At 49.4% G+C, this 24,443-nt stretch overlaps 1 protein-coding gene across 1 annotated transcript in view; it reads right to left on the bottom strand.

The window, feature by feature from the left end:
• The window catches only part of DNHD1 (dynein heavy chain domain 1), a 552,395-nt gene that overhangs the window by 10,192 nt on the left and 517,760 nt on the right, over positions 1 to 24,443 (bottom strand). Inside the window, exons 40-43 of the mRNA XM_073661200.1 lie at positions 18,399 to 18,597; positions 18,189 to 18,280; positions 17,114 to 17,263; positions 13,916 to 14,781 (exon numbers count right to left, since the gene is read on the bottom strand). Coding sequence (XP_073517301.1) covers positions 13,916 to 14,781; positions 17,114 to 17,263; positions 18,189 to 18,280; positions 18,399 to 18,597 — 1,307 coding nt within the window. The remainder of the gene's footprint in view (positions 1 to 13,915; positions 14,782 to 17,113; positions 17,264 to 18,188; positions 18,281 to 18,398; positions 18,598 to 24,443) is intronic.

Genomic DNA, 24,443 nt, shown 5'->3' with positions numbered 1-24,443 from the left:
ATGTGTCTTATTGTTCTCCTTCTCTTGGGATCAGCCCCCTGGTTGGGCAGAGATACCCACACCCCTTAAACATGTACTTCATGTAAATCTAAGAATGAGGAATCTTCTAGAACTGCAGTCTCCAGCAGGTCTGCAGAGTTGTGTATTTAAGGGAAGCCCCCTGCAGAGAGGAACAAAGACCCCCATGCCCCCACCAGATGCAGGACAGAAAATGCTAATAAAGGCCTGAATCCAGTATGGTCCATGAAAACAGGCTGAGGTGGGGGGGCACTCTGTCACAACCCCTTCCCCTCTCAATTTGTGTACAGACTAGTGACCTCATCAGGTCGCTTGTCAAGTACACGTAGCACGTAGACATGGCAGTCGGGACTCGTGTCTCCTCCTGTCTGGACAATCCATCAGCATTTTGGTGCTGGTTCTCTTTTGGATCTCATACAATAAATTTACAGGGCTGAAGGTCCGGGCTCCATTTTGCATCCTCTGACTTAAACGCTGATTCCTGCACCCACAAATCGGCACTGTAGATCTCTCACATAATTTCCTAGGACAATTTCTGCAGGCTGGCCACTCATCACCCCAACCACGTATTGCTTGACCCCAAAGCCAAAATCCAGTTCTAAATTTGCTTTTGGGATATTCCTCCAGTGGCCTCCAGCTAATTCAATGGTAATCCCAGGTCCTTGGTGTATCGCCTCCGACCGTCCAGCAGGACCTCTTGTAAATGCTTTCTTTGATTATTAGAGGAACTCGTGGTTGTGGCCCGCACCCCATAAACTTCTAATGGGTGTCTGAGTCATTAGGAAAGTCAACTTGGAGGGGTGACACCTCTTCCTCCATAATATTTGGCTTTAAATAATTAATATGCCGATTTGGTGTAGGGTTATTCCTCAATTGACCATGAGGGAAGGTATCTTGCAGATGCCCAGGCTGCCCACATCGGTAACATCTGTGCTAACACACTCCTTCCCATTTGCATTTTGGGGAAGGAGCTAAGGGAACCTGGAGGCTGATATTCTTCTGAAGGTACATAAGGTGGTTGTTGGTGTTGAGAACGATTCCTCCACTTAGTAGCTGGGCATGTGGCCTGCAGATGCCCACAACCATAACACCTGCGCTCTACTACATTCCCTCCTTGTCGCATTCCAGAGGATGAGGTAGGACTAGCTGGAAGGTGATCCACATGGGTATCAACATGAGATGGTGGTCTAGTTTGACAGCAAACCTTGGGGACTGAAGTGTTGGTAGTTTTTTCTCCATCCACCAGTAGCTTTTTCCACTGAACCTCATCAGCTTATGCGGCAGCTTGTTCTACTGTCGCTGGTTTTCTTTCATGCACCCATTCCCTGATCTCAGCGGGGCATTTGACAAAGAACTGTTCTCTTAGGATGACCTGGAGGATGGTCTCCCAAGTTAAGCAACCTCTCCCTCCAGCCAGCGATGACATGCCTGTTTGATCCTATGGGCATACATTATAAAAGAGCCTTCCCCATTACAGGCTAAAGAGCGGAACTGAGTCCTGTAAGTGTCTGGAGTAACCGCATAATGTTCCAGGATGGTGTCCTTAATGTCCCCTCATACTCACGGTTCCAACATGGGTCCATAGCTCGATACGCTTCCGCATCTCCACTCTCTAAGAGTCCCACCAGATGTCTGACCCGCTCCATTTCTGGAACTTCCATTAACTGACATTGATGTTCAAAGTCTTGGAAGAATCCCTCAATGTCCCCTGAAGCCCCATTAAATGGGTTAAAGTCCTTACGGGACACTCTTGGAGTTTCCTTCATGGTGGGTGTGGTGGTTAATGTCTGCCTGGGGTTTCTAGCTGCTTTCACAGCGAGCTGCCTTTCATGGGCTCGTCAAATGGCCTCCAGTTTATCTTCAATGGCGGCTTCGCCCCCAAGCAATGCCACCTCCTCCTCATACCACACAACCCACTGACTTTTCTGGGCATTTACCTCCAATTGATCTGGGAATCCATCTCCAGTGCCATCTTGAAAGCTGGCTCCTTCCAAAGCCTCAATTAGTTGCTTTTTGGATAGTCCTTTGTAACTGACTCCTAATTCATGGACCTTTGTTTGTAGATTCCCCACAGTCCAATTTCTGTATCCTGAGGCTCTGGCTCCATTCTTTGCTGGGCCACTGTTATCCATTCCCTCTGCTCTGATCCCTCCGCTGTCAACCAGTTTGTGACGGGGTGTGAGACGGAGCAGGCACAGACAGCAGGCCGGTGAACAATCCAACAACCTTTATTCGGACTAGGAGAATATAACACCAAACGTAGCTGTAGTTCCTTAGAGTCAGTAACACAGAAAGGGACAAATCCGGGAGCACCACCCGGTAATCCAACGCCAGGTACAATGCAACAACAGTCTCAGACTAAGTCCTCAAATTCAGCAGGGTGGCGAGAGATCATAATCCCACGTGGCAACTGATCTCCAATGTCCAATAGCCCAACGGATCTCCAATAGTCCATACACGGCACCAGGATCTGGCCTCAGCACAGGTCCTAGCCTTTCACACAGCACAGCATCAATTAACTCCAAACATGTGGCTGACTGTTCTTCTCTTGGGATCAGCCCCCTGGTTGGGCAGAGATACAAACACCCCACCCCCCTTAAACATTTACTACAGGTAACTCGAAGAATGAAGAATCTTCTAGAACTCCAGTCTCCAGCTGGTCGGCAGAGTTGTGTATGTAAGTGAAGCCCCCTGCAGAGAGGAACAAAGACCCCCATGCCCCCACTAGATGCAGGACAGAAAATGCTAGTATAGGCCTGAGTCCAGTATGGTCCATGAAAACAGGCTGAGGTGGGGGGGCACTCTGTACAATGTGCATGGAACAAGACGCCTCGATCTTCTTCTGTAGGACTCTTTCAACCTTCTCCGGTTCCTTCCAGGCCTTGGGGATCAATCTCAATGGATTTTATTGTGAACCTACCTCCATCTAAAGAACTGACTGTTATCCTTGTTGTGGTGGATCGGCTCACAAAGATGGCCCAGTTTGTTACAACTGAAGAGATTCCTAGCACAGAACTAATAGTCATAGAGAGATGTAGGCTGTATGGCATTCCTGACCATGTCGTTTCTCATAGACGTGTTCAGTTTACATCAAGATTATGGAAAAGTTTCTGTACAGCTTTAGGAGTTACTGTCAATTTGTCTACTGCCTTCCATCCACAATCCAATGGCCGGACTGAAAGAACTAACCAAACTCTCGAACAATACCTGCGCTGTTTTGTTTCTTACCTGGAGGAGGACGGGGTGGACTATTTACCAACGGCAGAATTTGCCTACAATAACTCCAAACACAGTTCTACATCCCAAAGTCCATTTTTTGCTAACTATGGCTATGGCTATCACTAATACTAGATGACTATGGCATCCAGTGTTCCTAATCCTCCATTTAATACTTTGTTCTGGCTGTTACTTACAGACTGACAAAGCGGCAGGAAGCTCAGAAATAAATGAGCTGTTACAGAAAACCCAAGAAGATTATAAAAAAACGCAGATCGACATCGCAAAGCCCCTACTTCCCTTCAGGTCGGTGACAAGGTTTGGTTATCTACAATAAAATCTGAAAACAAACGTACCGTCGTTGAAATTTTGTGAAAAATTCATAAGACCTTTTCAAATTTCTGCACAAATTAACCAAGTTTCCATTTAAAACTTCCTAAGAGCCTGAAAATCCACCGTGTTCCATGTATCCTCGCTCAAAGCACTCAGTGAGAACCCGTTTCCAGGAAGATCTCATCCACCTCCTCCTCCAGAAATAGTCCATGGTGAAGAAGATAATGGATCATGGATAAAATTCTGGACTCTGGAATATTTAGAGGAAGATTACAATATTTTGTGCAATGGAAGGGTTACGGACCAGAAGATAATTCATGGGAGCAGCGTCCATGCACCCAGGATTACAAGAGACTTTCATCAGAGACAACCAAAGAAGCCAGCACCTGAGATCTCCAGAGGCCATCTTGGAAGGAGGGGGACTACTGTCAGGACTCGAACCCAACAGCTCTTGCGCATCGGCGGCAGCTTTGCCCTCTGAGCTATTCAGCTCGCTGGACAGTTCCTGGCTAATCCAGGTTCTAATAGCAGTGTTGTTCCTGAGTGGCTCCACCTTGTATTGTTCCTGATTGGCTTCATCCTGTGATTTCCTGATTGAACACCCTATATAAACCTGGCCTGACCTCTCCTTCCTTGCGAGATTATTGAGCTCCCAGCCTTTAGTCAAGCTCTCCCTTCACCTGCTGCCTCATACAAGATTATACTGCTGTTCCTGTGTACGACTTCTGGCTTTTCCTGACTACGCAAACTGCAAGGTGCTGCCCCTAGTGGTTGCAATAACAATACTCCAACTGAGGTCAGTTCCCGACATCTCCCCTTAATCAGTATAGGGATGGTATAGGGTGTGGTGGTTAGGCTTGGGCAGGCCTCCTTGTATATAGGGAGCAGTGGCTAGGATCAAGCAGCTCCCCATAATCAGTATAGGGAGCAGATGGTTAAGCTTAAGCAGTTCCTCATAAACAATATAAGAGGAGGTGGTTATGCTTGGACGGTCTCTTGTATGATATAGGGCGTGTTGGTTAGGCTTGGGCAGGCCTCCTTGTACAGTATTGGGAGCGGTGGCTAGGCTCAGGCAGCTCCCCATCCATATAGAAAGTGATGGTTAGGCTTGAGCCGTTCCCCTTGTATGTGTCATGGGTTTACCGCGACTGAGAGGAGCCACAAGACGGCAGCGTCTGAGTTGACGCACTTCTGGACTGAATAGAAGCAGTTGTCCCTCTTATTATATGGTGCTGGTTTCTTTTAGCAGTGCAGGAGTTAAGCTGCTCGGCTTTGAGTTTCTAGCTTCCTTCTTGAAAGTTCTCAGCTGAGCAGTATCAGCCACTCTCCTCTCCTATATAGTCTCTGCTCTGACAATCTGGATTGCCAGTGTTAAGTCTTGTACTGTCTGGTGAGGAGTGGAGGTGTCGGTGTTGGGTAGAGGCGTTTAAGGAGCGTTGTTCTGTGACTGTTACTTGGTGTTTTGGTTGTGTGCATAGTACCTTCCTCTTCTATTTTTGTTTACCCTTTTTTGTTTACAGTGTATCCCTCTGTTGTCTGTGAGCGCATATTTTGTGTGTTTGATATTTTCATTTATCCCTGTACGTCCTTTCCTTGTTCATCTGGTTAGTGTATTTACATACACTATTCTCCCCCACTTCCCTGGGAGGGGACCGATAAGGGCTGATTCAGGAAAACAGCAAGGTACGCGGCCCCAACATCTTCACTATCAGAAGTAACCTGGGGAGCCAGGGTATCGACAACAGTATCGTAACAGTATGGCATACAGAGCAGTATTTAGCGCTGTTGGTCCCACTTGTACAGTATTGGGAATGGTGGCTAGGCTCAGTCGATTTCCAATAATCACTACAGGGAATGGTGGTTAAGCTCAGGCAGTTCCCCTTACACGGAATAGGAAGTAGTGGCTAGACTTGGGCAGTCACCCTTGTACAGTATAGAGAGCAGTAGCTAGGCTCAGGTAATGCCCCATATGCAGTATAGGAAGTGGTGGGCTAGGCTTGGTCAGTCCCCCTTGTACAGTATAGGGAGCAGTGGTTAGGCTCTGACACTTCCCCATAATCAGTATAGCGAAAGGTGGATAGGCTTGGGTGGTCCCCCTTGTATGGTATAGAGAATGGTAGCTAGGTTCCCCATAATCAGTATAGGGAGCGGTGGTTTAGTTAAGCTAGGTTTGGGCAGTCCCCATTGTACCGTATTGAGAGCATTGGCTATGCTCAGGCAGTGCCCCTTAGACAGTATAGAGAGTGGTGGCTATGCTTGGGCTGTCTCCCTTGCATGGTAGAAGGACCTGTGTCTAGGCTCTGGTGGTCCCCCATAATCAGTATAATTACTGGTAGTTAGGCTTGGGCAGACACCCTTGTATGGTGTAAGGACCAGTAGCTAGACTTGGTCAGGTTCCTTTTTTATGGTATAGGGAGCAATGGCTAGGCTCCGGTGGTCCTCCTTATACAGTGTTGGTTAGGGTAATGTCCTTCTTACACAGTGTAGTAAGCACTGGCTAGGCGTGGCAGCCCTGATACAATATAGTAAGTGGCTAGCTTTGTGCAGTCCTTATACAGTGTAGGGAGCAGTGGCTATGCTCAGGCAGTCCTTCTTACACAGTGGTGGCTAGGCTCTGGAAGTCTCCCTTATACAGTGTAGTAAGTGGTAGCTAGGAGCAGGCCGTCCTTCTTAGCCACCGCTCCCTACACTATATAAGAATGACTGCCTGCTCTTAGCTACCACTTACTTCTGTATAAGGGGATTTGCCTGAGCTTAGCCACCGCTCCCTACTCTTTGTAAGCTCAGGCAGATTCTCTTATAGAGTACTCGCTATTCAACCCGTTCTACGCCCAGGTGGCGAGCATTTTTATTGATATATGGTCCCTCATCCTGGTCCATGTTCCCCCATACTGGTCTCGTATCCTAGTATATGCCCCCCCATCCTGGTATTTGCACCCCTTCCTGTTCCATGCTCCCCCATCCTGGTATATGCGCCCCCATTCTGGTATACGCTCCCCAATCCTGGTCCCCCATCCTGCTATATGCTTCCCAATCCTGGTCTATGTTCCCTCATCCTGGGATATGTTCCCCCATCCTGGTATTTGTGCCCCATCCTGGTCCCCCATCTAGTATATGCGCCCCCATCCTGGTATTTGCGCCCCCATCCTGGTATATGCTCCCCCATCCTGGTCCCTCATCCTGGTATTTTTGCCCCCATCCTGATCCTCCGTCCTGGTCCATGGTCCCCCATCCTGGTCCCCCATCCTGATATATGCTCGCCCATCCTGGTATATGCTTTCCCAATCCTGGTCCCCCATCCTGGTATATGCACCCCCATCCTGGTATATGCTCTCCCAATCCTGGTTGTTAGAACCTTGCTGTTAGGTTTTTTTTCCTTTGCTGGTCACATGACCTTGTTGGCCTATTTAATCCTGCTCCGCCCTTCTGGCTTTGCTGGACTTCATTGTATATCTACTTTCTAGCTAGCCTGTGCTCTGTATCTAACTCTGTTAGTTTGCTTGGTCTACGGACCTCTATGTTCTATCTATTTTGTTTGTTCGTCTGTCTGCTACTATTTCTGTTAGGAGGTGTCCCATATTCCTCCCAGTCCTTAGTACTTGTAGGGATTTCCTCCCCACATCTATAGGTCTTCGTACAGACTAGATTAGGACTTTAGCAGGTCTGATCGCAGGATCAGGTTCCCTGTTACATCGTAGGGATTCAGCTGAGTCTCATAGTAGGGACAGATCTCCTCTCTTTCCTTAGCTTTGGTAGCAGAACATAACAGTAAGTCCAGCCAGCAAATTCTCTAAGGAAAGATTTTTCTGTTCCATCATGGTGTCGGTTCAGGATTTGGCTCATCGCCTGCAGGGACTCTCTCTGGAGGTGGCCGAGCTCCGTCAGCACGTGAGTAACTGTCCTGGAGCACATTTCTTGGAGCCTAAGGTATGTTTGCCGGATTTGTTTTTTGGTGAACACCGAGAATTTTTTTCATTTAAAAATGCTTGCTTATTGTATTTTCGTTTGAGACCCAAGTCCTCTGGGGATGAATCTCAGCGCGTAGGGTTCATAATGTCACTTTTGCGCAAAGAGCCTCAGGAGTGGGCCTTTTCTTTGCAACCTAGTGATACATGCTTCAGATCAGTGGATAGTTTTTTTTCTGCTTTGGGACTATTATATGATGATCCTGACCGTGTCGCATCAGCTGAGACTGAGTTGAGACGTCTAAAACAAGGATCGGGTAATGTGGAAAAATATTGTACACATTTTCGTCGTTGGTCCACTCAAACAGGGTGGAACGATTCTGCTCTGAAAAGTCTATTTCTTGCTGGGCTCAGTGAAAGGGTTAAAGACCTGCTAATTGCTTATCCTACACCTGAAGATTTGCAACAGGCTATGCAATTAGCTATACGGGTGGATAGGAGACTGCGTGCAAGGGTTAATGAGAGCAAATCCTCTGCTATGTCAGTTTCTGGTTATGATAATGTGTGTACTAACAGTGGTGAACCGATGGAGATTGGATCGGTGGCACCTCGCTCTCAAGAAAAAGACCGTCGTTTTTCGGAAGGCTTGTGTTTCTATTGCGGAAAATCTGGTCATTTGATTAAAGGCTGTGAGCTTCGTATGAAGAAAGAAAAAAAAATGGTCAGTCACGCCCGTATTGCCTGTTTAAATTCCAGGGGTGTATTTTTAGCTGCTTCCACGATTGCTCAGGAAAAATTAATGGAATTTCGGGTGTTTGTTGATTGCGGGTCTACACTGAATGTAATTGATGGGGGATTCGTGGAAAAACTCAATTTAAAACCTGAACCTTTATCATCCCCCATTGCTGTGGTTTCTGTGGATGGCTCCCCTTTGAAGAATATTACTCTCAAGGTCAGTGAATTTCCTCTCACTATTAATGGTGTTCACCATGAGAAATTGGATTTGGTAGTTTTGAATAACTTGCCTTCTCCAGTAATATTGGGTTTGCCCTGGTTAAAATTTCACAATCCTGTACTGGATTGGTCTACCAGTGAAATTAAATCCTGGAGCCATAAATGTTATGACAAGTGTTGTAACGGGCGTATTGCAGCTGTGGATAGGGGGGAATTACCTGTTCCTATTCAGGATTTTTGGAGAGTTTTTTCTGAGAAGGAATCGCAGGTTTTGCCTCCCCATAGAGACTATGATTGTTCTATTGAATTTGTCCCTGGAGCGACTCTTCCTAAGAGTCGTTTATTTAACCTTACTATTCCTGAGAGGAAGGCTTTGGAGGAATACATACAGACAAGTTTGGCCGCCGGTCACATTAGGCCCTCTAAGTCTCCTGTGGCGGTTGGATTTTTTTTTGTAAAAAAAAAGGACGGCGGTTTACGTCCTTGTCTGGATTTTCGTGAGATTAACAAAATTACTGTACGCAATCCTTACCCACTGCCATTGATTCCTGATCTGTTTAACCAGTTAATGGGGGCCAAGTGGTTCTCTAAAATTGACCTTAAGGGGGCATACAATCTGTTGCGCATGAAGGAGGGTGATGAATGGAAGACTGCTTTTAACACTCCTGTGGGTCATTTTGAGAATCTGGTTATGCCTTTTGGTCTTACTAATGCTCCTGCATTTTTTCAGAATCTGATTAATGACATCCTTAGACCTTTTATCGGTAAAAATGTGGTTGTGTATTTGGATGACATTTTGATTTATTCGCCGGATCTGGAGTCTCATTGGCGGAGCGTACGTGAGGTATTACAGTTATTAATGGACAATTCGCTTTTTGCTAAGCTGGAGAAATGTGAGTTCGCTGTACAGAGAATTAGTTTTTTGGGCTACATTATCTCCAGCAAAGGTTTTGAGATGGATCCGGTTAAGGTTCAGGCTGTGCAGGAATGGCCTAGGCCTATTGGTTTGAAATCGATACAGAGGTTTTTGGGTTTCGCCAATTACTATAGAAAGTTCATAAAAAAATTTTCTAGTATTGTCAAACCTCTGACCGATCTCACCAGGAAAGGTGCTGATGCGGTTCAGTGGTCTTCTGAGGCCATTGAAGCTTTTGTGTATCTCAAGGAGAAGTTCACCTCTGCTCCCATCCTTATGCAGCCTGATGTTACTAGGCCGTTTTTGGTTGAGGTTGATGCTTCCTCTGTGGGGGTTGGCGCAGTATTGTCTCAGGATAACGGGGATGGATTACATCCCTGTGCCTTTTTTTCAAAAAAATTTTCGGAGACTGAATTGAATTACGATATTGGTAATCGGGAATTATTGGCTATTAAACTCGCATTTGAACACTGGCGCCACTTCTTGGAAGGTGCGGAATTTCCCGTTCAGGTTCTTACGGATCATAAAAATCTGATATATCTTGATGCTGCCAAGCGCCTGAATGCCCGTCAGGCTAGGTGGGCACTGTTTTTCTCGCGGTTTAATTTCTCCGTTACTTACATCCCTGGTACTAAGAATGTTAAGGCGGATGCCTTGTCTCGCAGTTTTTCTCCCATAGTCGGTGCTGAGAAAGAGGAAAACATTTTACAAGAAGGTGTTGTGATAGCTGCTTTAGACTCCGTTTTGGAAGATGAGATTCTTAAAGCTCAGGAGAATGCCCCATCTAACACTCCTCATGGGAGGTTGTTTGTGCCTGGGACCTTTAGGAGAGATTTGTTTGTTGAGTGTCACGAATCTCGGTTGGCAGGTCATCCCGGAATCTCTGAGACCAAGAGACTGGTGGGTCGCAGTTTTTGGTGGCCTGGATGGCAGAAGGAAGTCATTAAGTGGGTGCGCCAATGTACTATATGTGCTAGATCTAAGTCCTCACATACTCCTGCTGCGGGGTTGCTTTGTCCTTTGGAGGTCCCCAGTGCTCCTTGGACACATTTGGCTATGGACTTTATAACTGACCTTCCCCCCTCTGAGGGTTTTACTGTCATCTGGGTGGTCGTGGACCGCTTTAGCAAGATGTGTCACTTGGTTCCCTTCGTCAAACTGCCCTGCGCTAAAACTCTCGCTAAGGCCTTTGTCAAGGAAATTGTCAGACTTCATGGCGTTCCTACTGACATTGTTTCTGATAGGGGTCCTCAGTTCGTGGCTCGTTTTTGGCGTGCCTTTTGTGACAGGTTGGGAATTCATTTGTCGTTTTCGTCCGGATATCATCCTGAATCTAATGGCCAGACAGAAAGGAAAAACCAGGATGTTGAGCAGTTCTTGCGTTGTTTTGTGGCAGACAATCAAGAGGGGTGGTCTGAGTTTCTGCCACTTGCCGAATTTGCTCTGAACAATCATACATCTTCTTCTGCTGGTTGTTCGCCTTTTTTTTGTTGTTCTGGGAGACATCCGTCGTTTGGGTCGTTCTCCAAGTTGGGATCTGCCGTGCCTGAGGAGGAGAATTTTTCCGGTGATTTGGAGAGAGTTTGGACGGATGTGCGTGGTAATCTTCAGGAGGCCAACAGAAAATCTAAAGACTACTTTGATAGGAAACGACAGGAGGTTTTGTTCGCTGATGGTGACATGGTTTGGTTGTCCTCTAGGAATCTGCGGTTGAGGATTCCTTCTAAGAAATTGGGTCCCAAGTTTGTAGGGCCCTTTAAGGTGCTTCAGGTTGTCAACCAATCTGCTGTTAGGTTGGAGGTTCCTACCTCCTGGAGAATTAATCCGGTCTTTCATGTCTCTCTGTTAAAAAAAGCTGTTGTGTCGGATGGTGACGCCTCTGCCTCTGTTCCTCCGGTGGTGGAGGACGGGGAATATGAAATTTCTCGCATCCTTGACTCTAGACGGTATAGAGGTAGTTTGCAGTATCTTGTGGCCTGGAAAGGTTTCGGACCCGAGGATAACTCTTGGGTGAGGTCAGATGATGTTTCCGCGTCCAGACTTATCAGAGCGTTTCACAGGAGATTTCCTGATAAGCCTGGTCCTAGGGGATCCGGAGGATCCTCTTAGAAGGGGGGGTACTGTTAGAACCTTGCTGTTAGTTTTTTTTTCCTTTGCTGGTCACATGACCTTGTTGGCCTATTTAGTCCTGCTCCGCCCTTCTGGCTTTGCTGGACTTCATTGTATATCTACTTTCTAGCTAGCCTGTGCTCTGTATCTAACTCTGTTAGTTTGCTTGGTCTACGGACCTCTATGTTCTATCTATTTTGTTTGTTCGTCTGTCTGCTACTATTTCTGTTAGGAGGTGTCCCATATTCCTCCCAGTCCTTAGTACTTGTAGGGATTTCCTCCCCACATCTATAGGTCTTCGTACAGACTAGATTAGGACTTTAGCAGGTCTGATCGCAGGATCAGGTTCCCTGTTACATCGTAGGGATTCAGCTGAGTCTCATAGTAGGGACAGATCTCCTCTCTTTCCTTAGCTTTGGTAGCAGAACATAACACTGGTCCCCCATCCTGGTATATGCTCTCCCAAACCTGGTCCCCCATCCTGGTATATGCTCTCCCAATCTTGGTCCCCCATTCTGGTATATGCTCTCCCAATCCTGGTCCCCCATCCTGCTATATGCTCTCCCAATCCTGGTCCCCCACCCTGGTATATGCTCTCCCAATCCTGGTCCCCCATCCTGGTATATGTTTACAAATCCTGGTCCCCCATCCTGGTATATGCTTCCCAATCCTGGTCCCCCATCCTGGTATTTGTGCTCCCATCCTGGTCCCCCATCCTCATATGCTCCCCCATCCAGGTCCCTATCCTGGTATATGCCCCCCCATCCTGGTATGTGCTCCCTCATCATGGTCCCCCATCCTGGTATATGCTCCCCCATCCTGGTCCCTATCCTGGTATATGCCCCTCTCATCCTAGTATATGCTCTCCCATCCTGGTTTATGCTACCTCATCCTGGGGTATATGCTCTTCCATCCTGGTATTTGTGCCCCCATCCTCATATGCTCCCCCATCCTGGTCCCCTATTCTGGTATATGCCCCCCCATCCTGGTTTATGCTCCCCCATCCTGATCCCCCGTCCTGGTATATGCTCCCCCATCCTGATCCCCCGTCCTGGTATATGCTCCCCCATCCTGATCCCCCATCCTGGTATATGCTCCCCCATCCTGATCCCCCGTCCTGGTATATGCTCCCCCATCCTGATCCCCCTTCCTGGTATATGCTCTCCCATCCTGGTCCCCCATCCATAAATTAAATAAAAAAAACCACTTCTTCTCACCTTTCCATCCCTCCCCTGCAGTGCGTCACCTGGGTTATTTTCTTAAAATGATGCTGGAATCAGCGCCTGCATAGTGCGAAATCCAGCGCCGCCATTTTAGTGATGAAGACTTATTCGCAGAGCGTCTTCAACAAAATAGCGCCGGAGTATGCGCATGCACATCCCACGCTGTCCAGTGCTGTTTTGTTGAAGACACACTGCAAATGTGTCTTTACTAAAATGGCGTCGTATATTGCGCTATGCGCAGGGGCTGATTCTGACGCCACACTCCTCCCCTGGCCTCCGGCCCGAACAGAGGCGCCGCACTCCTCCCAAGCAGGTATGTGCTTATGGCGTCGGAGATCGCGGTATGCATTCAGTGCCTACACATACCACGATCTCCGGCGCCACACTCCTCCTCCCTGGGGATGTGTTCTTTTGTCTCTGGCCAGACTGCGCAGGTTCATTGCGCTTGCGTAGTCTATAGAGGCTTCAGACAGAAGGACACATCCCTGGTTATATTATAGATAGTAAGTGGTGGCAAAGCGTAGATGGTCCTTCTTATACACTATGGGTAGCGATGGCTAGGTTCTGACGATCCGCCTTACTATACTGTGTAAGTGGTGGCAAGGCTCTGGTGGTCCCCCTTCTAGAGCGGTGGGTATTGTGGTTAGGCTCTGGTGGTACTGATACAGTACAGCAAGTGGTGGCTAAGCTCAGGCAGACCCCCTTATACACTATAGGCTCTAGTGTCTAAGCTCAGGCAGACCCCCTTATACACTATAGGCTCTAGTGTCTAAGCTCAGGTGGTCCTTCTTTTACAATGTAGGTAGTGGAGGCTAGGTTCTGGCGGTCCCTCTTACACAGTATAGCAAGTGGTGGTTATGTTCTGGTGGTCTTTCTTGTACGCCTTACACTGTATAAAAAGGACCACCCAAGCCAAGTCTAGCCATGACCTACTATATAAGGGAGATTGCCAGAGCCTAGCCACCACATCCACCACTGCTTCGGTCGCTAAGCTCAGGCAGGCCCCCTTATACATTACAGCGTCTCATGGCCAAGCTTAGGTGGTCCATCTTATACAGAGAGTGTGGTGCCTAAGCTCTGGCAGGTCCCAATATACATTATGGGGTCTGGTGGCTAAGCTGAGGTGGCCCTCTTATATGGTGGCTAGGCTAGGACGACTTCTATTATAGCAGCACATGCCTATTGTAATACCTTGGCACTTGCCAACAGCCTCCCCCAGTACTTCATGTACTTCCTCATACCTGCACTCGTAGATGGTAATGTTCCAGCTCTTGGTGGTCTTCCAGTGCCTGTTCCTGTAGGAGGCTGTGGAGGAGGTGATACGGATGCTGGAAGACGCTCATGTTATAGCTGACGTTAAGAGGTGAGGGCTGAGAAATGTATGTGAAGAGAAGCTTTAGGCGCAGGTGTAATCCCTGGATCCAGATCTGTAGAGAAACAGGGGATGTTGGGGAGTAAATGTTCCACCACATCGGCACATGACCTTCACACAGCGCTCTCCTGAGCTCCTGACACCTCCAGCAGCGGCAGGAAGAAGTGGCGTCTGTCGCTTCCCGCGTAGCAGCCCCAAACAGTGTGTGAAGCAGTTTCCACTCGCCAAGGAGGAAACAGGTGAGAGGACGTGGCTTGGGCCGCCCGGCTGGTGGCTCTTCAGGGGCCACTGCTGCTGATGGATTCTCCTCGGTTTCCATTGGCCACTCAGTGGTCGTCGTTTCTGCTTTGGCACTGGAGCTGTGGATCTGGTTCTGTCCTGGCCCCTGCTGACCACCTAACAGGAGACCTCGGGGGTCCATCTCCCTTTGCATCCTCTGTTTCTCATGTTCCAGCTCCAGGAGAAGAGTCAGGCATTCGCTTATTTTTTCATCTACCAGTTCAGAGGCCATATATCCACATTCTGAAGAGTGGCACCTAGAATGGCCCCCATTGTTTTCAACTAGGCCGGGGCAGGACGTCCAGACATCCTGAGTGGTGAGCAGACCACAGAGAACCTTGTGCCCATACATTTCGGTGGTCATGGTCTTCAACCCCTCGCTCAAGCCCAGAGCCACTGGGTCCCTCATGGAGAGCAGCTTCTGCAGTGACCGTGTGACTCCAGGGACCCATGGGCCTGAAAAGCAGAAGAGATCAGATTACACGAAAAAACAAAAATCAGAAGGGACCCTCCACTTATGAGGAACCTTAGGGTCCACCAGGTCCACGGCATCACCTGTAATCCAGCATTCAGTAAAACGAGACACAGAGCATTCACACGGGTGACATCATGTACATGAGTACAGAATGGCGCCGCATCACAACGCCACAATACCAGAACAACACCCATATTACACGGGGTGACATCATTGCCATAAAGATGACACCACAGATCCAGAGTTACCCAAGAGCAAGCCTTGTGTGAACAAAGGATGTAACGCCACCAGCAGAATAGTGAGCGCAGCTCTGGAGTATAATACAGGATGTAACTCAGCGTCAGTAATGTACAGTGGTGGCCAAAAGTATTGGCACCCCTGCAATTCTGTCAGATAATACTCAGTTTCTTCCTGAAAATGATTGCAATCACAAATTCTTTGGTATTATTCTCTTCATTTAATTTGTCTTCAATGAAAAAACACAAAAAGAATTGTCCTAAAGCCAAATTGGATATAATTCCACACCAAACCTAAAAAAGGGGCTGGACAAAAGTATTGGCACCCCTGCAATTCTGTCAGATAATACTCAGTTTCTTCCTGAAAACGATTGCAATCACAAATTCTTTGGTCTTATTCTCTTCATTTAATTTGTCTTCAATGAAAAAACACAAAAAGAATTGTCCTAAAGCCAAATTGGATATAATTCCACACCAAACCTAAAAAAGGGAGTGGACAAAAGTATTGGCACTGTTTGAAAAATGATGTGATGCTTCTCTAATTTGTGTAATTTACAGCACCTGTAATTTACCTGTGGCACCTAACAGGTGTTGGCAATAACTAAATCACACTTGCAGCCAGTTAACATGGATTAAAGTTGACTCAACCTCTGTCCTGTGTCCTTGTGTGACCACATTGAGCATGGAGAAAAGAAAGAAGACCAAAGAACTGTCTGAGGACTTGAGAAACCAAATTGTGAGGAAGCATGAGCAATCTCAAGGCTACAAGTCCATCTCCAAAGACCTGAATGTTCCTGTGTCTTCCGTGCGCAGTGTCATCAAGAAGTTTAAAGCCCATGGCACTGTGGCTAACCTCCCTAGATGTGGACGGAAAAGAAAAACTGACGAGAGATTTCAACGCAAGATTGTGCGGATGGTGGATAAAGAACCTCGACTAACATCCAAACAAGTTCAAGCTGCCCTGCAGTCCGAGGGTACAACAGTGTCAACCCGTACTATCCGTCGGCGTCTGAATGAAAAGGGACTGTATGGTAGGATAACCAGGAAGACCCGACTTCTTACCCCGAGACATAAAAAAGCCAGGCTGGAGTTTGCCAAAACTTACCTGAGAAAGCCTAAAACGTTTTGGAAGAATGTTCTCTGGTCAGATGAGACAAAAGTAGAGATTTTGGGGAAAAAGCATCAACATGGAGTGTACAGGAAAAAAAAAGAGGCATTCAAAGAAAAGAACACGGCCCCTACAGTCAAACATGGCGGAGGTTCCCTGATGTTTTGGGGTTGCTTTGCTGCCTCTGGCACTGGACTGCTTGACCGTGTGCATGGTATTATGAAGTCTGAAGACTACCAACAAATTTTGCAGCATAATGTAGGGCCCAGTGTGAGAAAGCTGGGTCTCCCTCAGAGGTCATGGGTCTTCCAGCAGGACAATGACCCAAAACACACTTCCAAAAGCACTATAAAATGGTTTGAGAGAAAGCCCTGGAGACTTCTAAGGTGGCCAGCAATGAGTCCAGACCTGAATCCCATAGAACACCTGTGGAGAGATCTCAAAATGGCAGTTTGGAGAAGGCACCCTTCAAATATCAGGGACCTGGAGCAGTTTGCCAAAGAAGAATGGTCTACAATTCCAGCAGAGCATTGTAAGAAACTCATTGATGGTTACCGGAAGCGGTTGTTCCCAGTTATTTTGGCTAAAGGTTGTGCAACCAAGTATTAGGCTGAGGGTGCCAATACTTTTGTCTGGCCCATTTTTGGAGTTTTGTGTGAAATGATCAATGATTTGATTTTTGCTTCATTCTCTTTTGTGTTTTTTCCTTGCAAGCAAATTAAATGAAGAGAATAATACCAAAGAATCTGTGATTGCAATCATTTTCAGGAAGAAACTGAGTATTATCTGACAGAATTGCAGGGGTGCCAATACTTTTGGCCACCACTGTATGTAGATAATGACTCAGCTTTTCGGTGGATGCTCTTGCTGACCTTAATTACACATTCACATTTTAGAGGTCCTTATCTCCTATAGTCGCCTTCTTCCTGGGGTAGCAGCTTCATATTCTGTGTGCAATGTAACTCTTACCGGAGATCCCTGCCGCTGTCAGTGCTGACATTACTTGTGAGAGTCCACGGCTGCCCCGCTGGTGTCGTCCATGTAGACAGTGCTGGATCACCGCCATGACACTCTGGGAATCTTCCTCTTCTACAATGTGACCGCCATAAATAACGGCACCTGCAGTGCGATGACAGGAGAGTGATGACAAGGAGGCGGCGGAGGCAGAGGAGAGGACCTCAGACACGTTCTCCTGGTGCTGGACTGTGATGACCCCATGACTACCCTCAGATAATGATAGCGAGGTTCATCACGGTGTCCCCATTAGCATTCCCTGTTCTGCCTCCTGTCATGTCTGTTACCTCTGTACTCGCTGTTGGGGTTACTCCTGAAGGGATGGATGTTTGAGATCAGGTTGGATGTTTAAGATCACACATTCTATGATTGCTTCTTCTCCACCATGCAGCAGTTTCTGTGCCCACCCGTTATCACCGGTGTGTCAGAGGTGACAGACAGTCGTCCTGCAGTGGGTTGCAGGAGATCTCTACGTTTGGCATTGCAGACAGCTTCTTAGATAAGAGGCTGTCTTTGGGACTGAGAGGCTACCTCTCTCTTGCTCATTAGCTCTCTGGCCTGGGTGTATATATGCCTGGTGTGTCTGAGAGGGAGTCACCAGCTATATCCATTTCTACTTGTGAAGCCTAGCAGGAGCAGTACCTCGTCCTCTCTGGAGCTTGAAGCCGTGTGCTTATTTGGAGTTCTTCTAAAGCTAAGCCATTTCCCCTGTTTTGTCCACCCTTGTTGTCTATAGAGTTTAGTGGAGGTTGACTAGTGCTCATCTCCTCCCATCCCTAGCCTTAGCCTTACACCAGGAAGAGTAGGGCGAGGCACGCGTGCAGCGATTGCTGAAGAGGCAATATAGGGACGGTAGTTGTGACAGGGTGACGCTAGACCAGACTAGGAGGTCTCCACTTTCCCCCCTTTCCCTAGTGTCTGTTCTTCCTTTCCCTTTTCCCTCTATATTGCACTAAGTCTTTCCCACACCTGGCGTGACACCCGTCTGGTGAGGACCACCATATGTACAAGTGATGCCCCCAGTCCTTACCTGTGATGAAGGGCAGAGCCTCGCGCCAGTCATGGCACCGTGAAATCACTGTCTTCGCGGTGCACAGTGCGTTCCTCAGATCCTTCTGACCCCTGTGAAGAGTTTATAGTCAAGATCAGTGTGCTCCTCCCATCCCCCCACCCTCAGCGGTTGAAGGTTGGAGTGATGGCTGCCCTCATGGGTTGGTGGTATGACGCCCGCACCACTCACCAGCAGTATGTCTGGCACTGTACATAGCGACCATACTCCTGTCTGAGCAACAAGATACTGTGCAGAATTAGGAACTTCAGAGTGAGGGGGTCCTGCTCCCCCGCGTCCTCCGCCACATCTAAACAGCTCGGAAGAAGAACATCACGGAGTGTCAACCGGAGTGCGCAGGGAGTAGAGCGGGAGCCTAACCGCAGGGCAACTGAAATACAAACTGAGGGTCTCATTGAGGAGGACAATGAAGGAGAGCTGGGAAGAAATAGGTGGAGAGAAGTTATGTGGGAAACTGGGGAAAGGGGATACTGGAAGGAAGGCAAATCGGGGGGACGGGACACTGGAATGAGGGGGAATCAGGAGAAACTGGAAGGAGAGAAAATCAGGAGACACTGGAAGGAGGGTTTATTGGGGGACACAAGAAGGTGGGGGGATCAGGGGACACTAGAAGGAGGGAAGTACCAGAGGACGCTGGAAGGAAGGGGAATTTGGGGAACACGGGAAGTAGGGTGAAACTAGGAGGAACCGGGGGACACTGTAAGGAGGGTGGAAACAGGAGACACTTGGAACGAAGGGCGTCCAGAATTACTGGAAGGAGAAGGAACCGGGGAACAATGGAAGGAAGAGCAGGCCGGCGTCAGCACTCGGGCAAGTGCCGGGGCCCTGAGCAGGTGGGGGGGCCCACTCACATTGGGCACCCCGCCACGCTATGGGACCCGTGAGCAGAGGAGAGCGGTGTCAGCTCCCTCCCCTCCCCCGCTTGCTAAGGGCCCAGGCAGCACAATACTTACCTCTCCCCGTGCCTCCGCAGCCGGTCCTGTCTCTTCCGCGGCAGCTGCACAGTTACTTCTGAGTTCAGAGGGCGTGGTAACGTCTTTACACCGCGCTCTCTCCTGAGCCGTAACAGTGCAGAGCCGGCGCGTTTGAGGAGTCCAGAGCAGCGGCAGCAGATGAGAAGTGAGGTGAGTATTTGATTTTTTTTTTTTATTGTATGGAGGCATGGGGCATTATATCGGGGGTGACATCCTACATGGGGCATTATATGAGGGGGAGGTGACATCCTGCATGGGGCATTATATGAGGGGGAGGTGACATCCTGCATGGGGCATTATATGGGGGGGAGTGACATCCTGCATGGGGCATTATATGGGGGGGTGACATCCTGCAGGGGCATTATAAACGAGGGGGGGTGTGACATCCTGCATGAGGCATTATAAACGAGGGGGGGTGTGACATCCTGCATGGGGCATTATATGGTGGGGTGGGGGGGGGGTGACATCCTGCATGGGGCATTATCAGCAAGGGGGGTGTGTGTGACATCCTGCATGGGGCATTATAAGCGAGGGGGGTGTGTGTGACATCCTGCATGGGGCATTATAAGGGAGCGGGGTGTGTGACATCCTGCATGAGGCATTATAAGGGGGGGGGGTGTGACATCCTGCATGGGGCAATATAAGGGGGGGTGACATCCTGCATGGGGCATTATAAGGGGTGTGTGTGTGTGACATCCTGCATGGGGCATTATAAGGGAGGGGGGGTGTGACATCCTGCATGGGGCATTATAAGGGAGGGGGGTGTGTGACATCCTGCATGGGGCAATATAAGGGGGGGGGTGACATCCTGCATGGGGCATTATAAGGGCGGGGTAACATCCTGCATGGGGCATTATAAGGGAGGGGGGGTGACATCCTGCATGGGGCATTATAAGGGAGGCGGGTGTGTGACATCCTGCATGGGGCATTATATGGGGGGTGACATCCTGCATGGGGCATTATAAGGGGGGGTGACATCCTGCATGGGGCATTATAAGGGGGGGGTGTGACATCCTGCATGGGGCAATATAAGGGGGGGGGTGACATCCTGCATGGGGCAATATAAGGGGGGGGGGGTGACATCCTGCATGGGGCATTATAAGGGCGGGGTAACATCCTGCATGGGGCATTATAAGGGAGGGGGGGTGACATCCTGCATGGGGCATTATAAGGGAGGCGGGTGTGTGACATCCTGCATGGGGCATTATATGGGGGGTGACATCCTGCATGGGGCATTATAAGGGGGGGTGACATCCTGCATGGGGCATTATAAGGGGGGGGGGGTGTGACATCCTGCATGGGGCATTATAAGGGGGGTGACATCCCGCATGGGGCATTATAAGGGGGGGTGACATCCTGCATGGGGCATTATAAGGGAGGGGGGGGTGACATCCTGCATGGGGCATTATAAGGGTTTGTGTCTATGTGACATCCTGCATGGGGCATTATAAGGGAGGGGGGGTGACATCCTGCATTGGGCATTATTAGGGGGTGTGACATCCTGCATGGGGCATTATATGGGGGGGGGGAGTGACGTCCTGCATGGGACATTATAAAGGAGGGGGGGTGACATCCTGCATGGGGCATTATTAGGGGGGGGGACATCCTGCATGGGGCATTATAAGGGGGGGGTGACATCCTGCATGGGGCATTATTAGGGGGGGTGACACCCTGCATGGGGCATTATAAGGGGGGTAACATCCTGCGTGGGGCATTATGTGGGGGGAACAGCCTGCATGAAGCATTATGTGGGGGGAACAGCCTGCATGGAGCACTATGTGGGGGGTAACAGCCTGCATGGAGCATTATATGGGGGCCAGTATCCTGTATGGAGCGTTATATGGGGACCAGTATCCTGTATGGAGCATTTTATGGGGGCCAGTCTCCTGTATGGAGCATTTTATGGGGGCCAGTATCCTGTATGGGGCCTTATATGGGGGCCAGTATCCTGTGTGGAGTGTTATATGGGGGCCAGTATTCTGTGTGGAGCGATTCGCTGGTTTCTGAGCTATTGTGGAATTTACGATAGATATCACTCATGTAATATAAGAAGTGAAATCTTTGGCATTGTACTATATATATATATTTCTCTGTGGTATCTGTGCATCATGAATCGTGTATGTGTTAAAGGGGCCACTGAGACTCTTTCGCCCAGGGCCCAGAAAAACCTGGAGCCGGCCCTGTCGTCCGGGGTCACTGGAAAGAGGGGAATTGGAGGACACTGGAAGGAGATCAAAGCCGCTAAACTACCCGGCTGTTAACATTTTGTCACGAACAGCCCTCTGCTGCCTCCCCTATCGTCAGGACAATTACACAATTGACCGACGAATAACAGAGGAGGCCGCAGGCTGTTTCCACTACTAGGCCGATTATTGTAGAACTAACAGTGATCGTATCGTATATACCTCCGTTTCCAAAGCATTGAATATATACACTGCTCAAAAAAATAAAGGGAACACTTAAACAACACAATGTAACTCCAAGTCAATAACACTTCTGTGACATCTACCTGTCCAGTTATGAAGCTACACTGATTGTGAATCAGTGTCTCCTGTTGTTGTGCAAATGGAACAGACAACTGGTAGAAACGATCGGCAAATAGCAAGATACCCCCCTATAAAGGAGCGGTTCTGCAGGTGGTGACCACAGACCATTTCTCTGTTCTCATCCTTTTTGGCTGTTGTTTTGGTCACTTTTTCATTTTGCCATTGCTCTAGCCCCTAGAGGTACAGTAGCATGAGGCGGTGTCTACAGTACAACCCACAGAAGTCGCTCAGGTAGTGCAGCTCATCCAGGATGGCACATCAGTGCGAGCTGTGGCAAGAAGGGTAGCTGTGTCTGTCAGCGTAGTGTCCAGAGGATGGAGGAGCTACCAGGGGACAGGCCAGTACACCAGGAGATGTGGAGGGGGCCGTAGGAGGGCAACAACCCAGCAGCAGGACCGCTACCTCCTCCTCTGTGCAAGGAGGAGCAGGAGCACTGCCAGAGCCCTGCAAAATGACCTCCAGCAGCCACAAATGTGCATGTGTCTGCACAAACGGTTAGAAACCGACTCCATGAGGGTGGTATGAGGGTCCGACGTCCACAGATGGGGGTTGTGCTCACAGCCCAACACCGTACAGGACGCTTGGCATTTGCCACAGAACACCAGGATTGGCAAAGTCTCCACTGGCGCCCTGTGCTCTTCACAGATGAAAGCAGGTTCACACTGAGCACATGTGACAGACGTGACAGAGTCTGGAGACGCCGTGGAGAGCGATCTGCTGCCTGCAACATCCTTCAGCATGACCGGTTTGGCAGTGGGTCAGTAATGGCGTGGGGTGGCATTTCTTTGGAGGGCTGCACAGCCCTCCATGTGCTCGCCAGAGGTAGCCTGACTGCCATTAGGTACCGAGATGAGATCCTCAGACCCCTTGTGAGACCATATGCTGGTGCGGTTGGCCCTGGGTTCCTCCTAATGCAGGACAATGCCAGACCTCATGTGGCTGGAGTGTGTCAACAGTTCCTGCAAGATGAAGGCATTGAAGCTATGGACTGGCCGCCCGTTCCCCAGACCTGAATCCGATCGAGCACATCTGGGACATCATGTCTCGCTCCATCCACCAACGTCACGTTGCACCACAGACTGTCCAGGAGTTGGCGGATGCTTTAGTCCAGGTCTGGGAGGAGATCCCACAGGAGACCATCCGCAACCTCATCAGGAGCATGCCCGGGCATTGTAGGGAGGTCATACAGACACGTGGAGGCCAGACACAATACTCAGCCTCATCAGGAGCATGCCCAGGCATTGTAGGGAGGTCATACAGGCACGTGGAGGCCACACACAATACTCAGCCTCATCAGGAGCATGCCCAGGCGTTGTAGGGAGGTCATACAGGCACGTGGAGGCCACACACAATACTCATCCTCATCAGGAGCATGCCCAGGCATTGTAGGGGGGTCATACAGGCACGTGGAGGCCACACACAATACTCAGCCTCATCAGGAGCATGCCCAGGCGTTGTAGGGAGGTCATACAGGCACGTGGAGGCCACACACAATACTCAGCCTCATCAGGAGCATGCCCAGGCGTTGTAGGGAGGTCATACATGCACGTGGAGGCCACACACAATACTCAGCCTCATCAGGAGCATGCCCAGGCGTTGTAGGGAGGTCATACAAGCACGTGGAGGCCACACACAATACTCAGCCTCATCAGGAGCATGCCCAGGCGTTGTAGGGAGGTCATACAGGCATGTGGAGGCCACACACAATACTCAGCCTCATCAGGAGCACGCCCAGGCGTTGTAGGGAGGTCATACAGGCACGTGGAGGCCACACACAATACTCAGCCTCATCAGGAACACACCCAGGCGTTGTAGGGAGGTCATACAGGCACGTGGAGGCCACACACAATACTGAGCCTCATCAGGAGCATGCCCAGGCGTTGTAGGGAGGTGAAACAGGCACGTGGAGGCCACACACAATACTCAGCCTCATCAGGAGCATGCCCAGGCGTTGTAGGGAGGTCATACATTCACGTGGAGGCCAAACACAATACTCAGCCTCATCAGGAGCATGCCCAGGCGTTGTAGGGAGGTCATACAGACACGTGGAGGCCACACACAATACTCAGCCTCATCAGGAGCATGCCCAGGCGTTGTAGGGAGGTCATACAGGCACGTGGAGGCCACACACAATACTCAGCCTCATCAGGAGCATGCCCAGGCGATGTAGGGAGGTCATACAGGCACGTGGAGGCCACACACAATACTCAGCCTCATCAGGAGCATGCCCAGGCTTTGTAGGGAGGTCAAACAGGCACGTGGAGGCCACACACAATACTCAGCCTCATCAGAAGCATGCCCAGGTGTTGTAGGGAGGTCGTACAGGCACGTGGAGGCCACACACAACACTCAGCCTCATCAGGAGCATGCCCAGGCGTTGTAGGGAGGTCATACAGGCACGTGGAGGCCACACACAATACTCAGCCTCATCAGGAGCATGCCCAGGCATTGTAGGGAGGTCATACAGGCACGTGGGGGCCACACACAATACTCAGCCTCATCAGGAGTATGCCCAGGCGTTGTAGGGAAGCCATACAGGTACGTGGAGGCCACACACAATACTCAGCCTCATCAGGAGCATGCCCAGGCGTTGTAGGGAGGTCATACAGGCACGTGGAGGCCACACACAATACTCAGCCTCATCAGGAGCATGCCCAGGCATTGTAGGGAGGTCATACAGGCAAGTGGAGGCCACA

This window comes from Phyllobates terribilis, unplaced genomic scaffold (assembly GCF_046119375.1).
Source record: "Phyllobates terribilis strain yellow unplaced genomic scaffold, ASM4611937v1 Scaffold_2__4_contigs__length_985480577, whole genome shotgun sequence".
Classification (NCBI taxonomy): Eukaryota; Metazoa; Chordata; class Amphibia; order Anura; family Dendrobatidae; genus Phyllobates; species Phyllobates terribilis.
The sequence above is the reverse complement of the archived record's forward strand: the minus strand, read 5'-3'. Positions and strand labels throughout refer to the sequence as shown.